Source organism: Phragmites australis, chromosome 10 (assembly GCF_958298935.1).
Source record: "Phragmites australis chromosome 10, lpPhrAust1.1, whole genome shotgun sequence".
Classification (NCBI taxonomy): Eukaryota; Viridiplantae; Streptophyta; class Magnoliopsida; order Poales; family Poaceae; genus Phragmites; species Phragmites australis.
The window spans coordinates 27,437,607-27,453,554 of NC_084930.1; the positions used below are offsets into that span (position 1 = coordinate 27,437,607).

Below are 15,948 nucleotides of genomic sequence, written 5' to 3' on the forward strand. Positions count from 1 at the left end.
TTGTTTTTGCTTCCGGTAGGCAAAGGATGTATGGATGGAGCATGTGCTGGCGTCTCATAGGCTGTTTGGTGTCGCTTTTTCTTGGATCATGGGTCTCGATTCCACACACATGAATGCAACATGACAACATATCTTTTCCCTGCTCCCTTTATTTCCCAACTTATATGGTTTTGAGTTGTGACCTAAAGATGGCCAAATAGGTCGTGCCTATTGGGCCGGCTCGAGGCACGGAACTGTAGGCACGGCCCAGGCACGGCCCGGCCCGAGCCGAGATGGGCCGGGCCGGCACGGCACGAGGCCACGGGCCGTGCTTGGGCCGAGCGCGCGGCACGGCCCGGCCGAGTCGGGCCGGCACGGCACGGCCCGGCCCACGGGCGGCACGGGCACGGCCCGGCTCAGGCACGGCTGGCCCAGGAGGCACGGCCGGGCCGGGCCGGCACGGCACGCGACGGCCCATCACGGCACGGCCGGCCCATCACGGCACGGCCCACCGTGCCGGCTCGGCACGCGGCGGCCCACGGCACGGTCGGGCCGGCACGGCACGGCACGGCCCACCGCGGGGGGCACGGCCCGGCCGGCACGTGGGGCACGATGGGCCGGCGGGGGCACGCGGGTTAACGGGTTAAACGGGCCAGGAACGGCCCGTTTAACCCGTTAACCCGATATTTTTGAATTTTATAGCCGTTTTGTGACCGTTTGAGCTCCAAAAAATTCGAAAAAAATTGCAAAAATTACCATTTTTCACCTATAAATAGAGGAGCACCTTGCCCTTCCATTCCACACCAGCAACACCATTTTCTCTCTTGTTTTCTCCTCTCATTCTTGTCTCAAAGTTCGTGAGAATTAGCGATAATTTGGCAAAATTAGTTTGAATTATTGCAAAAAAATCCGAGCAATTCCAAAATCGTCATCCTGCTGATTTGCTATCTTGAAGTTGAGGAAATCTTGGTGATTTTTTTGCATCGTTGTTGAGTCTTATTTTATTATTAGTTTTATTATTTGATTATTTCTAACTCTGAATATTTGCAATTTTTGTAGTGTCATTCGACATTGATCATGGATGCCGGTGATCATGATACATCCATAGATCATAATTTTTTTCTCCAAGGACTCACAGGGGACTATGGCCCCTTTGATACTAATGCTGCAGGTGATGATGGACCCGACGGTGAACCTCCGGTTGGTTCACATCCAGATCCAGGTGATGCAGCAGGAGTGCCATCGTCAGGCTCTACAAGTGCGCACACATTAGCAAGCAGCGGGTCTAAAAGATCAAGAGCCGGTACTTCCGAAGTTTGGCAAGACTTTGAAAGGATCTACAAAGAGGAAGATGGGGTAAGTGTCAGGTATGCTAAGTGTTATATTTGTAAAAATGAATTATCTGCAAAGCCCTCGGGTGGAACGGGGCACTTGAAGAGGCACGCTAATGTTCGTTCTAAGTTATTCGAAGTTTATAGTAAATATGAAACAAAGTATGGCGGAGTTCGCCTGCAACGACCTCCACTAGCACCCACAACAAGTAAGAAGACGACAACGTGGGGAAAAATATTTGGTGCAGGTTCTTCATCAAGAAGTTCAGACTCTTCGTCACGATCGTCTACGGGCACCGGAATTCCAACATCCGGAGGGGAGCTAACTACCTTCATCGACAGTGACGTTATCAGCCACGAACAAGAAAACTTCAACATACTGCAATGGTGGCATGAGCACAAGACGAATTATCCAGTCCTTTCACTGTTAGCGCGAGATTTGTTAACGGTTCCTGTATCTACAGTTTCTTCTGAGGCTGCCTTCAGTCTTACAGGAAGGATAATCGAAGAGAGAAGAACAAATCTGTCAAGTGAGATGGTTGAAATACTCACCATAGTAAAGGATTGGGAACAAGCTGAAGCACGAATGCAACACACTGCAGAAAATACTGAGCTTGAAGAATCATTCCAAAATTTGTATCTAGATGCTGATGAGAACGTGTAATTTTAAATTTTCTGAGCTAGGTTGTACTCTTTTTTCCTTTGCTAGAAAGGTTTTTAATGAGGCAACCTATCAATAAAGCTCATTTTTAGAATTAATCATGTGCCCCTATTATTTCTAAGTTTTTTTATTCATGTTTTTTGTTTATTTTTTTAAAATACCCCCCGCGGCCCCACCCCCACCTACCTCTCCTCTCATCCCTATAAATACCATCTACTCCATCTCAAACTCCACCCTGCCCACCCATCTCTCTTTTCCTATTTGCTAGCCAAGTAGCCAGTATTCACTTCACATCAAGAAACTAATTCCATATTTCAATTCATGGATCAAGGCCCCGAGAACTCAGGTGTATGGTCCCAAGTGTGGCAACATTTTGAAAAGGTCTTCAAAGAAATTAACGGGGAACAGGTAAGATTTGCTAAGTGTAATATATGCAGTATAGAAATAGGTGCCAGATCTTCACATGGAACGGGACACTTGAGGAAGCATATGAAAAATTGCAAGCAAAATTCTGGGGTTTCTAATGAAACCATGTAATTTTCGGAGCATAATCATTGGTTGTACTCTTTTTTCCTTCTAGTAGAAAGGTTTTTAACGAGGCAACCAATCAATAAAGATGTTATGTATTTATTTTCCATATTTTTTATTGTTTTTTTGATTTTTTAGCTATTATTTTTGATTTTTTCCTATTTTTTTGAGTGCTGACGGGCCCAACGTGCCTCCACCGTGCCGGCCGGGCCCGTCGTGCCTTCCCGTGCCGGCCGGGCCCGTCGTGCCTTCCCGTGCCGACCTGACCCGTCGTGCCTCCACCGTGCCGATCGGGCCCGTCGTGCCGAACGGGCCTATCGTGCCTCCACCGTGCCGAACGGGCCCATCGTGCCGAACGGGCCCATCGTGCCGGCCGGGCCCATCGTGCCGACCGTGCCGTGGGCCGGCCCGGCACGGCACGGTGACAGTTGGGCCGTGCCGTGGGCCGACGGCTCGGCACGCGGGCCGGCACGGCACGGCCCGTAACAGTAAATGGGCCAATCGGGCCGTGCCGAGATGGGCCCGTGCCGGGCCGGCCCGATTGGCCCATTTGGCCATCTTTATTGTGACCTATGAGGAGTGATGATGTGTTATCTTCTCCAAATTTGACGTCAGCTTCCACCGATATCTCACCGGATTGTATTTGCTCCATCAAATCATAAATAAATATTATTTTAAAAGAAGTTTGATCAAACTTTTAAGACTTTAATTAACAATAACCTTTAAAGTATTTAGTTTAAATTTTTTAAAATTATATATGCTGATTTGTCTTTAAAAATACTTTAATAGTATTATAAATCAAATTTTTTTTATAAATATATTCTAATAGAAAATAGTTATCAAAATTATGTATTAGATATCGTGTATTATCTAAAATGATATGTTAATAAGTGGGGTAGCATTCTAGCTTAGGAGTTAGGCGGATTCATCAGCTACCTTAGGAGACAAGCAAGCATTTGCATTTGCATTTCACTGCACCGCACACTCTCCTTTCCTTTCCTTTGCATGCAGTCTTCTTTGATCAGTTATCAAATCACTATTTTTACCTTCAACCTTCATATATATGTCGGAGCTTCCGCTGCTGGTGCTGGAGTGGTTTGAGAAGGATACCGTTAACCGGTGTATTTCAACCATCAGTATAATGTTAGCTGAAGTGCCAAAATTAAGTATCACAACAGTTCAAGATGATTTTAAGGAATGATCTACGGAAAAGTTTAGATGCGCCTAATTTTATATGGACCGTGGATCGTTGATCAATGGTCGATGGCTCGGGTTAAAGATGGTTGCCTGGTCCTCTTTACAAGATTAATGTACTTCGTTCTTGATCATTTGAATGCTCTATATATAATGAATAGTGCTATTTATCTGGTGATAGATTTTCCATAGTAAAATCTGTCAATTTTTTTTACACTCCAATGCGCTTTGATTTTTGTGCTGTGTTTTCATTGATCTTTGATGGATTCTTTTCATTATCGGGTTTTACCCGTTCTCATGAAGTTTTGAAGAGGATGAAACCCGTTGCTCCCTACTGCCTCTCTTTGCTGCCTCTCCTTCACCCCGGCCGGCTCCTCTATCTATGTAGGAATAAGATTGTTGAATAAAGAAAAGTGAATAGATACATCAATAAATTTCTTACGAAATCGATGAACTTCGTATATTTGGATCACCTAACGTACCTTAAAACTCAAGTAGAAGAAAAAATCGAGAGAAATTTTAACAAAAGAAAATTGAGATAACACGACTTCACGAATAATATATGAACCATATGTTCTATTTAAGATCAATTAATATATCTTAGCACTAGAAAGATCACAACTAGCAAAAAATAACAAGAAAATATGAACACTGAACAACAAAACTCTCTAAATTGATTATCTAGATGCAAGAGAATTTAAAGTCCTATCACATAAACGTGTGTATGCAAATTTTATATCTCTAACAACAAGAAGAATGATCTTATAAGGTGCTGAAATTTTAGCCAAAAACAAACACGAAAATCAAAACTGGAAAGAAAAAATTTGAACACAAGGCAAGAAAAACAAGAGAAAAAACTAGAAAGAGGGGAATTCAAGCATATGAAACAAAATAAACTTTATTACTTAAAGAGATTAACCCTATTTTAGACGAATTATAAAAAATTTTCTTTCAAAACTCTCACATATTACATAGGCTAATTACTCATCCTTATCTCCACTAAAATCCTAACACAATGCTCTCATATGTGTTGCACAAGGGGCTCAAATGGCTGATTCTCCCTCTCCTGTAGCTAAATTTGACCCCTAAGTTTTCTAGTTTTTTTCCAAAATACCTCTATCTTGTAGAACACTTTTACCTACTATCGAGGACATTTTAGTCTATTTTTTCTCTATTCATCGGACGGCTCTAACGCTTTTACGACTTAGCTTCGCCTCGACGCAAGCTTCGCGATGGTGCCACGTACTCCTCTAGTCCTTTTACGGTTTTAAGGCCAAACCATAAAACCTTAGCACGCTTCTCAAAGCGTGACTAACCGTCACTTGCTTCCACCTGAAGCAAGCGATCCGATGATGACGCGTGTCTTCCGTTTTGTGATCTTGACCGCTGGCAAGTCTCTCCCGCTCCCGATCCCTCGGGTCACCTTGTCACTTGTACTGGCATCCTCTTCGCTTGACTTTGTCAACATACTATCTTCATCCTCCGTTTCATGATTTGTTTGACCTTCATGTGTATAGCTAGGATTACTCTTGACTCTGCCCGACCCTCCTTGATCGTTCGACACCAAGCACCCGCTTAGTCCTGATCACCCGCCATCGACTGTCAAGTTGCATCCGTCACCTGCACATCTTGAAACAAGCAAACACATTTCTCCATACTCCAAAATATCTCTAGATCAACACAAAATCAAAAACTTCAACTCAGAGCACATCCTACAGAAAACGTGAACACCGAATATTCCGGTGTGTTCTATTCCTGAACACCAGACCATCCGACGAGTATAACACTATTTGTTCTAGAAAAACTTTGCTCTTTATAAGAAAAGGTCCGATGAAAGCTTCTGGTGATCTCATGTCTATCAACGGACAATTCGGTGTGTGCTAATCCACCGAACCGCCCTTATGTAATCTCTCTGCAACAAAAAGCTCGGTGCATTCTCCGGTGTTCACAATCTCAGCACTGAACTATCCAATATATATAATCAAACTTGTCACAAAAAATTTTCTCTCTGCAGAAAATACTCCGGCGCTCTTAAAGTCTATCATCGGACCATCTAGTGTTTGTTTTTATTTCTACTTCAATACTGAAAATGCTCCGGTGATACCTTCCGGTGTAGCCACCATATTCACCGGACCTTCCCCAGTGCATTGATATCTAATTTTGTCCAAAAAATTGCTTCCTGTAAGAAATAGTCCGGCGAGTACACTCTGCCCACACCGAAACTTTCGGTGTACACTAGAACATCCGATGTTCATACCGGAACTTGCGGTGTGTGTAATTTTCCTGCGTACAGAGAAGAATTTGCAAATTCCAAATACCGCCAACTCAAGTTAGACATGAACAAGAACACACATCCACAAATACATGCTAATCAAGTTCAACACACATCAACTGCTATTAATAACTATCACATATAAACTAAGACACTTCTCCACTCTGACTCCTCTCTCTCACTCTGGCTCCTCTCTCTCTCACACACCCTCTCTCTCTCATAACTCCCTCCCTCTCTACCTCATTTCTCCTTTTTTTTTCCTTTCTGATCTCGTTCATTTTTCTTCGATTGAAGGTAAGATCTATCCTTTTTGTGTTGTTTTTTCCCCGAGCTACACATTTTGCATTGAGATTCATTTATTTAGCTAAATATTTTTTTATGTTTCTCTCAGTTTTAGGGCTGATTTCGAGTGGGGATTGAAGCCCAGAGTGGGATCTAGTTTGCTTGTGCATTCTAGTGAGTTAAAATGCTTGATGTTGTGATTTATTGTTGACTCTTGCAATGTTATTTATTCATTTCGTTAATGTGTTTTTTTTTTGTGTTTCAGGGTTTGGTTGTGTTGGAGCAGTGAGTCGGTAGAGGATTCGAGAGGATCTGTTTTGTGCCCTGTTCAGTGCGGAGCTTGACCAGGTATCAAGTACTAGGCTGGGGCGCTGGAGTTCAGGCGGAAGGAGCCTGCTCGCCGGCGAGTCGGCTGGCAAGTGCCGCACACTGAGACGCGACGGATTTGGCGCGGGGCGCTCGGGCGGAGGACACCTGCTCGCCAGCGAGCGCCACTGGCGACACGCACGCGAAAGGGCGCCGCGCCTAAACGGAGGACGCGAGCTGGGTGAGGCTCTTGATGACCTGACTCCTGCTGCTGACTCCTCGTGTCAGTTTGGTCGTGCATGCAGTCTCGCTGGCCCCGTTGCTCTGGAGATTGATGGGCCATCAAGCCTTGTCTTTGTAGCTTGCAATAAGACGTAGCCTTTGCTAGTGACTATGCGCTGATGATTCACGGTGTTCTGTGCCCCGATGCTCAATGTCTCTTTATCTCTTTCAATGTCTTTGTCTGTGTATTTTTCTCTCATTGACTCGCTTAACTCTGTTTATCTCTGATTTTTCTCTCTGTGTAAATGTCTTTCTTTTCTGTGTCAATATCTTTCTTTCAGTTTGTCTTTCTCTCTCTATGTTTTTTGTTTATGTATTTTTCTCTCAATGACTCTCTCTCTATTTTTCCGTGTCTCCCTCTCCACGTGTCCCTCTCTGTATATTTGTCTCTATTTTCCTATATGTCTCCCTCTATGTGTCAATCTCTCTCTATTTATGTCTCTATTTTTCTATCTCCCCCTTTATATCAATCTCTATCTACTTATGTCTATTTTTCTCTATGTGTCTCTCTCGCTGTGCCAATCTCTCTCTATATTTGTCTCTGTTTTACATTAGTTGTTGGTTTTCTTAACGGGTATTTGTTTTATTTTTCTACATACCCATTTATAAGAAAATCTATCGATAGATTTTGTATGACTTTTGTCGATGCAACGTAGCAGGTTATGGTTGATTGAAAATATGACAGAACAGACAACTAGACATACTTAGATATAATTCTCATATTATATCTGATGACTAATATCCTTGTGAAACCATGTCAAAACTGTCAAACCCCATGGGGTTGATGTAGTGACCATCGGGTTTAACTTATTCTTTTATTTCTTTCTCTCTATATCTTTGTTTATGTAATTTTTTCTCTCTCAATGACTCTCTCTCTATTTTTCGTGTCTCCCTCTCTGCGTGTGTCCCTCTCTATATATTTGCTCTATTTTTCTATATATCTCCATCTCTGTATCAATCTCTCTCTATTTATATCTCTATTTTTCTGTCTCCCTCTTTATGTCAATCTCTCTCTACTTATGTCTATTTTTCTCTCGGTGTCTCCCTCTGTGCCAATCTCTCTCTATATTTGTCTCTGTTTTACATTAGTTGTTGGTTTTCTTAACGGGTATTTGTTTTGTTTTTCTACATACCCATTTATAAAAAAAATCTATCGATAGATTTTGTATGACTTTTGTCGATGCAACGTAGCAGGTTATGGTTGATTGAAAATATGATAGAACAGACAACTTGACATACCTAGATATAATTCTCATATTATATCCGATGACTAATATCCTTGTGAAACCATGTCAAAACTGTCAAACCCCATGGGGTTGATGTAGTGACTGACCATCGGGTTTAGCTTATTCTTTTTATTTTAATATAATGAACAGCTCTCTTGCTTGTTCTTTTAAAAAATGATTGTCAATTCAGTAACCACATTATACGTCTGGACATAATCCGCGTTCGAAGGCATCATCACTTTGCAGCACTCATTCAACCACTAAACGGTGGCACAAATCCTTAAGCCGCAATTGATTCCGTCCTTCTCTCTGCCCTTCCCGAATGAATTCTGCGACCAAACACGTCCTGCTCCGGCACGGCTGCTCCAAATCTCCAACAGAAACGGCATGCAGTTTCCGCAAGCGGCCAGGCATTTTTTTTTCGGGCCCAAATCTAGCGTCGGCCGGCCATCACGACCTGCCGCGGGAACAGAACGGAAGCTCTCCGGCCCGATCGGCAGCAGGCAGCGACGAGTTATTGCTACCGGCATGTGCGTGCGTGAGTACGCCTCGCTGCCGCCGCAGGTCTAAATCCGGTGGCCGCCGTTTGGTGGAGGCACCACGAAAAGTAAATCTTCTAACTATACTATACTATACTATGATATGATTGCTGATATATAAATCAATTTTTAACAGACTTTATGTACATTTATGTTAGAGGAACTGTTTCCAGCGTCGTGCCTCGGCTCATCAACGCTCATCAACGACGCCTAAATTTGATAGCTACCTGTTGAGAAACTGTTGTTATCGGATGTAGTTCAGTGATATCTCTAGAACAATTAAAAAAAAGATATAAGCGTAAGAGAAAAACTATCTATTTTTTATTTATCTGTATTTACAATGAGAAGTGATACCTATATATATATAGTGTTAAAAATCTCTAAAAAATATAATTGAATCTTTCAAAAAATCAAGGGAACCTACATTTAATTATGGAACTACAGTTTTCTAACACTAACCTACTCTCGGATGTGGCGGAAAGCTGGATGAGGCTATTACGACCCCTCCGTGTGGTCACGGATGGAACGCACGCCGCTACACGACCGTACGGCTCTTTCACTGAAGCACCACCGGATTGAACAACGATGGTTTCAGTCCCAACTGGGACGACAGGGAACTGTATTTCCTAATTCTACGGGAACTGGATTGCTTGGTGTGAAGTTTTTCTTCTAAAGTTCTCGTGAAATTCCTACGGTCCAAATACGCCCTGAGATCATCGTATGAACAAAAACGCTACGGATGAAATCTTCATTCCTCGAATAGTATATATTCGATCAAGATCCAAGGCAGATCAGGATTTGATCAGAGCATGCCATGGATCACCACAAAAGAGCTTTGGATCCTCTCGGGAATAATGTGACACGGAAATGGTTTCCACCACCTGAAAATGATGGCGTCCTTCTGCAACATGCACCATCGGTTCCCCAATAATAATGGCCTTTTTATTTCCTTCTTGTCATGCAGGTGTTCTCCATGTGAAGGATATTGAATAGGGGGTAGTTGTTGCCCAGTGGCAGTGGGTGGAGGAGAGGAGTTCATCACACTTCTCTTCATGGGTATGACCATGAAAAGGCTAAGTGCCAAAGTGAGAGGAAGAAGAAAGAAGCAAGTGACAAAAGGATGCTGGCAAATGATTAGTTGGAATGCAGTAGCAAGAGTGCACTTGCCTTGCAGCTTCAATTCTCTAGCTGGTCATTAGTTGGTTGCTTACCTTTCTTGATTTGTTTGTGCAAAGCGAGTAAGCTTTGACATATAACAACTGGTCACATTCTTTATGTGCAAAGTGAGTACTATCTAGCCTTCTCAGTTTGTTGCTTCTAGTCTCAAACTGTGAGCCTGTTCTCTAACTTCTCACTAGGTGACCTAATTAATTAGTTATTCCTATTTTGATTGTAAGCAAACCATCTTTTCCTGAGTGAAGATTTGGGACATTTGCTGCATGTTCAAATAAAATGAATGTAAAAGCAGGCGGGAAATTGATGGCACAAGCATTTCAGGAGAAGCTTTGAAGTGCCCACTCACAAGCCTCTTGTGCGGTGGAGTATTGATTTCTGATCTAGAAACTGATAGAATTGAAATGGATGCAGAGAATATAACAGGGAATTGTTAGTAGTCAGAGGGACAACGTAAATCAGGAACAGTCTGGTTACAGATGGAATAAGCATGTTCCCTTCCCGGAACAGCACGTTCAAAGTCGGAAATTCATCTCCAATGCCTTCCTTTCAGGCTTCAACTCCATCAGCAATCTACATAGCATGAGCTGTTATTGTGGATTATGCCATTTCAGCACTTGTCCACCAAGCATTTGCCTTAAATTTCATCTTCACCTGATTGGCATATTTGAATGAGAATATTGAGAATTTCAAGAACCACTTCCAGGGAACTTTGAAGTTCCCCGGTCACAAGCCTCTTGTGTGGAGTATTGATTGGCGACCAAAAAGAAGACAGAACTGAAATGGCCGGATACAGAGAATATGCACGGAATTGTTACCAATCAGAGTGATAATGCACAACAGAAACAGAGGTTTCCAGAACAACTCATTCAAAATATTTCAAGCTCATCAATCCCCAATATACATGATATTTGGACGATGCAATTTCAGGACTTGGCTCTTTTGCATTCTGCCTTCACTTCAAATTCGACGAGAACATGCTCTTCACCTGATTGGCAAAATCGATAGAATAATTTGGGCATTTCAACCACTTCTGATGAAATCACAATTATAATTTCTGTGGACAACGATTTACTGTCTGCACATAGTCACACTTCATCGAGAATTCACATCACATACTAGGCATTCCACTTGACTCAAAACGCTCAATCAACAATTTTATACGAAATCAGGTCAAGAAGGCATGGCATACGAATGAAAGAATGATCAATAATAGAATAAAATTCCAAGTCTTTCCTAATTGTACACCTCCAATCGAGAGAATTGGGAACCCCGCGAATCACCGGCCGGCCCAAAAAGAATCAAACCCCCCAAATAACCAATCTGAATTCTACCCAAATAACTCTATCAACGTCACCCCTCTTCTCGTCGCTGTGCCGTGCGCCACCGTCCCTCCCTTCACCGCCCCGTACAGCCCACCATGGGGGGCAGCTAGCTCACCGCGGCGGGGGCAGCAGCAGCAGCAGCAATGCAATGGAGCACATTGCCATTGAAAAGAACCGCTCAACCAGCCAAAGAACTACTGTGCCTATGGAACTGCTACCAAGAAAACACGGATGCGGGCAATGCAGAGGACAATGCAGACCCGGATGCCGGCGAAGCAGCGGCGCCTTCATCCCCCGGGATGTAGAGGTCGTATGACTTCCACGTGTGGTCGAGCGGGCACGGCCTACCGGCATCGAGGCGGTCCCAGGGCTTGCCCTTGCCTGACCAGTGCATGAGGCTGACGGGCCCCTCGTGGAGCGGGCGACAGCTACCGTGCACGTTGTCGCCGCCGAGGCCGTGCTGGTTCCAGCGGTGGTCGACGGCCTCCACCTCGCCGGCGAAGACGAGCAAGAACGGGGGCAGGGAGCCCAGCTCGTAGATACGCTTCTCCTTCTGGATCTCCATCCAGCGCTCGATGCGTTGGCGGTAGTTGCCGGCGCGCCAGCGTCGGAGGTCGATGACCATAACTCCGGTGTTGAAGTAGCAGGGCGGGCGGCGGCGCCCGGAGAAGACGCGAGCGCCGAGCTCCGGGTCGGACCAGAAGGCCGGCGTGAAATATCGGGAGAAGTTGGCGTGGCAGTACTCGGGGGCGGCCACCACGGCGGCGGCGGGCAGGCGCGTCTCCCAGAGCCGCCGCACGTCGTCGGCGGCGAGCACGTCGGAGTCGAGGTATATCGCCCGCGGCACGCAGCGCGGGAGCAGGTCCGCCAGGTGGTTCCGCGCGTAGTTGAGCGGCGCCTCCAGCGCGGCGCGCACGGACGCCGAGATGAGCCCGGCCACGGCCTCGGCGCGGAACGGGTAGATCTCGAACCGCAGCGACGGGAACGACGCCGCCACCGCGCGCCGCAGCAGCTCCGGGTCCTCCCCCTCCGCCCCGCCGCCCGCCGCGGCCAAGAAATGGAAGAAGATTGACTCCGGGCAAGACGCGTGCTTGAGCAGCGAGTACACCGCTGCCATGGAGCCCCGCAGGTAGTGGGCGTCCAGCGTCATGGCGATGTGCACCAGCCCCGGGTCGCACACCCCCGCCGCAGCCGCGGGGCAACCCTCCCCGTTCCGGTACTCCGGTGCCTCCGCAAACCTCGGCAGCGCCCCCGCGCCCGAGACCGCGCCCAAGAAGAAGAAAAGCGCCACCACAACCCCGGCCCGCATCGCCTCGCCCGCGGCGCCGCCCATGGACGTCGTCCTCTTGGATTCTCGCGGGGCGGCAGCCTGTGCTGCGCTGTCTCGCAGTAGTGGGACTGGGGAGGTGGGAGAGGTCGGTAATAGGGGTATCCAAACAGGTGGCCTTAGCGATAAAAGGCGGAGGAGAGGAGGGCGTCCCGTGCGTGTTTGGGGAAGCGCGTTGATTTAGCGTGTCATGGATGGGTTCCAGTTGTGCTGTTTGTTTTCAGTTTCGGGTAATAGTTTCCTGGATAGCCGTTGCATGTATTCAACAACAATATTTGTATCGTTACAAATAAGACACATCTTTAATATATAATTTTAATTACTATTTTTATGAAATATATTTATAAAAATTATTATATTATAAAAATAGTTTTAGATAAATTTGTACATATTGTTTTAAAGTTTTAAAACTAAATATTTTTAAAGCTATTGTTAGTTAAGGTTTTAAAATTTTGATTGAACTTTTTTAAAATACGTATATTTATAATAGGAGGGAGTATTATCTTTTGTCACGATGTTTAGTCTATATTTAACCTGGATATTGGACCTCTACAATTGTTATATATAGTGCTACTCATTCGCAAAAAATAAAAATAAAAAATAGTGCAATCCTGAGCCTTGTCGTAACATCTAACTTTTTGGGTTAAAAAGAAGAGGATTGAATCCTTGGAATTGGAAATTTTGGTCGTATGTTCATGGTAAGTCGTAAACATTCGTTCAGTGATTTTATTTTCATGGTTAAAGCTATGCAATTGCAGTAATTATCAAAATATTATGTGATGCTCTTTTTTTTTTCACATACTACACGCTGAAGCTTAAGTTCTTTTACTTTCAATTCCAGTACAATCTAAGTTGTCAACATCTAGATGATTTTCCCCCTATGTACACCATCATTAATGTTGTTCGTGTGGTAAGATGTTATCTGAGTCTAGAAAATATTTATGTGGAAGTCAAAAAAAAGGAAGCATCGATTTGATGACTTGTTAGATTCGTGTAGCATGGGTCTAAATTTCTTTTTCGCCCTAAGACCACCCACAGTGGGAAGAAAACGATGCATCAACTGGAAAGAGAAGATCAAGCATCGATTTTCCCATCGCGGCACCGATTAAGTTGAAAAAAAGTGAGTTGCCAAGAGAGTAGTTGCACCCATGCCCAATCAATAAAAAATAATTTCACAACTGCCACCATGCCTAACATAGTAATAATTGTGTTCGCGCGCGGGGAGAAGAAAAATAGCCACATCTTTTTTTATTTACTTAGTGGGTCCCGCATCTGATTCTCACAAGTTGCAGCTTTCTTAGGCTATTTTCAATGGATACTTAAAATCTATCATCTACTTTTTAGATTGTAAATATAGGTCGTTTTAAATTTGTATATAATAATTAAGAAAGTAGATCAAATGATCTTGTTATCCTTTATTTATTTTGTATTAGAAAAAATAACTTATTTATTTATGAGAGTGATAGTATTTATTAAATAAGAGCAAAACGGGAATAAAAGAGAAACAAATGCATAGAAGTTCGAGAATAACTTATATTTAGAGAATAATTGAGGCGACTAAAACGACCTATATTTATAAACAGAGGGAGTATAATACTATTATAATATTTTCTAACACTATTATAATATCCTCTATTTTTTCATCTCTAACAGTTACCTATTTACTACTTCCTCTGATTACAAATGTAGGTCGTTTTAGCCTCCTCAACTATTCTCTAAATATAAATTATTCTCGAACTTCTATGCGTTTTCTTGTCTTTTGTTCCCTTTTTACTCTTGTTTAATAAATATTACCACTCTCACAAATAAATAAGTTATCCTTTTCAATACAGAATAAATAAAAGACAACAAGATCATTTGATCTATTTTTTTAATCTCTATACATAAATCTAAAACAACTTACATTTACAATCGGAGGGAGTAACTTCTAATATTTTATATCTGTCTTTAGACCTACAGTCATTCACTGGCTACAGTAATATACATCCATTTTCCGTCCGCAAATTTATCGTCGCTCCCACTCATTCGACTCCTGCCGCATCTGCTAGATGCCGGTTGCTGGCAGATATCGATTGGCAAATGACTGCAGCACCCGGAAAAAAAGGCACAACTGGAGATGCCCTTAGCTCGATGCCGATTTAGTAAGCATGAGTCTATTTTTCCTTTTCATCGATGTCCGCAATGTGGCTGCTCAACTTTAGCGTATAATCTTTTCATATGATGTTAAGAGAATCTTCAATCATATTCTCTTTTTTTTCTTTTTATTTTTTTTCTCATTTCTATTTTTTATTTTTTTCTTATCTTTAACAACTTTTCTTTAAATAGATTTGTAAAGGGAAAGAAAAGAGAATTTTGTTATACAGAGAATAGCATTGGAAATATCTTTGTGAAGAAAACCGTAGAGAGAAACTATAAAAATACTGAAAAGAACAAAAATCTCTTCATAAAAAAATTCTGGTTTGCAAAAGAATCCCTTAGGGATCTCTAAGCTGGACATCCATGAGGTGGTGTCTTAGCAAAAAATGTCTAACATTTGGTTTTCTGAGAATTATAAAGGTGGAACCTAGAAAAAATAAAATAGTCTTTCTATTAATTTTCTCACCTCACCTGTCACCTCTATCTCCTACCCCTAACTAACCGAGATAATCTAACTTTGCGATGGTTAAATCTCAGATGGATAAATAGAATTTGATGCTACAATATTTTTATGAACAATATATTTATTACAGTGTTTCTTGCACAGTACAATTGCAGCGTTAACCGACTGCATAATATTATGTCTTCTCTCACAAATTATTGTTCCCCTAAATCAGAGCATGTGGATTCAACCCTAACCTCCTCCTTCCCTTGAGCTAGCAACCAGGAAGTTTTTTTTTTTAATCTTGGAACCGGTTGCTCAACTTGGCTCCGAGAGCTAGCATTGCACTCTTGCCATCTCTCTCCTCCTAGCACCATCTAAAAACTAACACTGGAGCTGCCCTAAGACCCCCAAAATGCTAGGAACGGCCCTGGATTTGGTTTGCCTCTTGAATTCACGTGGATTTGATCGAACTGTTATGTGATTTTCAAACGTCAAGTTCGTGGGTAAATATTTTGTCTTCTCTAATATAGTGCATATGTTTGGCATCACCGTGTTGTCATAAACGGGCAGATCAATGATGTTTTTCCCCTCTCCTGGGAGCACCTCCTTATTGATCGACTGATTTCTTTTGAATCTTAGTCAACAACCTAATCCGTTGGATGCACATCAATCTAATACTCAATAGTGCTTCTTCTCCAAATAACTTTCCTCATCCAATATTACATCGCTCTCAAATCGTGACTACCGTGAGGGCAACGGTGCAGGCGAGCCCACCCACCCGACGACCTCCTCCCCACACCATCCACCGTGGATGCGACCTCAGCTGCTGTCGGTGTATCAGGAACCGGGGGTCCCCAAATTCCAAGGCCAGGCCAGCCGTCCGCCACATGGCGCCATCCCGCGGAGTCTCTCCCGCAAGGTGAGAAAAGGTCAAGCCCCGGG

The 15,948-nt window shown here is 43.4% G+C and overlaps 1 protein-coding gene and 2 long non-coding RNA genes across 3 annotated transcripts; 2 read left to right on the forward strand and 1 right to left on the reverse strand.

Moving 5' to 3' along the window:
• The first annotated feature begins 1,428 nt into the window (after window positions 1–1,428).
• On the forward strand, window positions 1,429–2,105 carry LOC133930640 (uncharacterized). Its single transcript, XR_009911791.1, has 2 exons — window positions 1,429–1,697; window positions 1,775–2,105. It is a non-coding gene; the product is annotated as an uncharacterized LOC133930640 (long non-coding RNA).
• Window positions 2,106–6,135: 4,030 nt separating this feature from the next.
• LOC133930312 (uncharacterized) lies at window positions 6,136–6,967 on the forward strand. Its single transcript, XR_009911734.1, has 3 exons — window positions 6,136–6,259; window positions 6,357–6,421; window positions 6,513–6,967. It is a non-coding gene; the product is annotated as an uncharacterized LOC133930312 (long non-coding RNA).
• A 3,995-nt stretch (window positions 6,968–10,962) lies between these two features.
• On the reverse strand, window positions 10,963–12,530 carry LOC133930531 (probable galacturonosyltransferase-like 9). The gene has a single exon (XM_062377190.1). It carries the CDS (start codon window positions 12,429–12,431, stop codon window positions 11,313–11,315), a length of 1,119 nt encoding a protein of 372 aa, XP_062233174.1. The 5' UTR covers window positions 12,432–12,530; the 3' UTR covers window positions 10,963–11,312.
• Window positions 12,531–15,948: the final 3,418 nt, after the last annotated feature.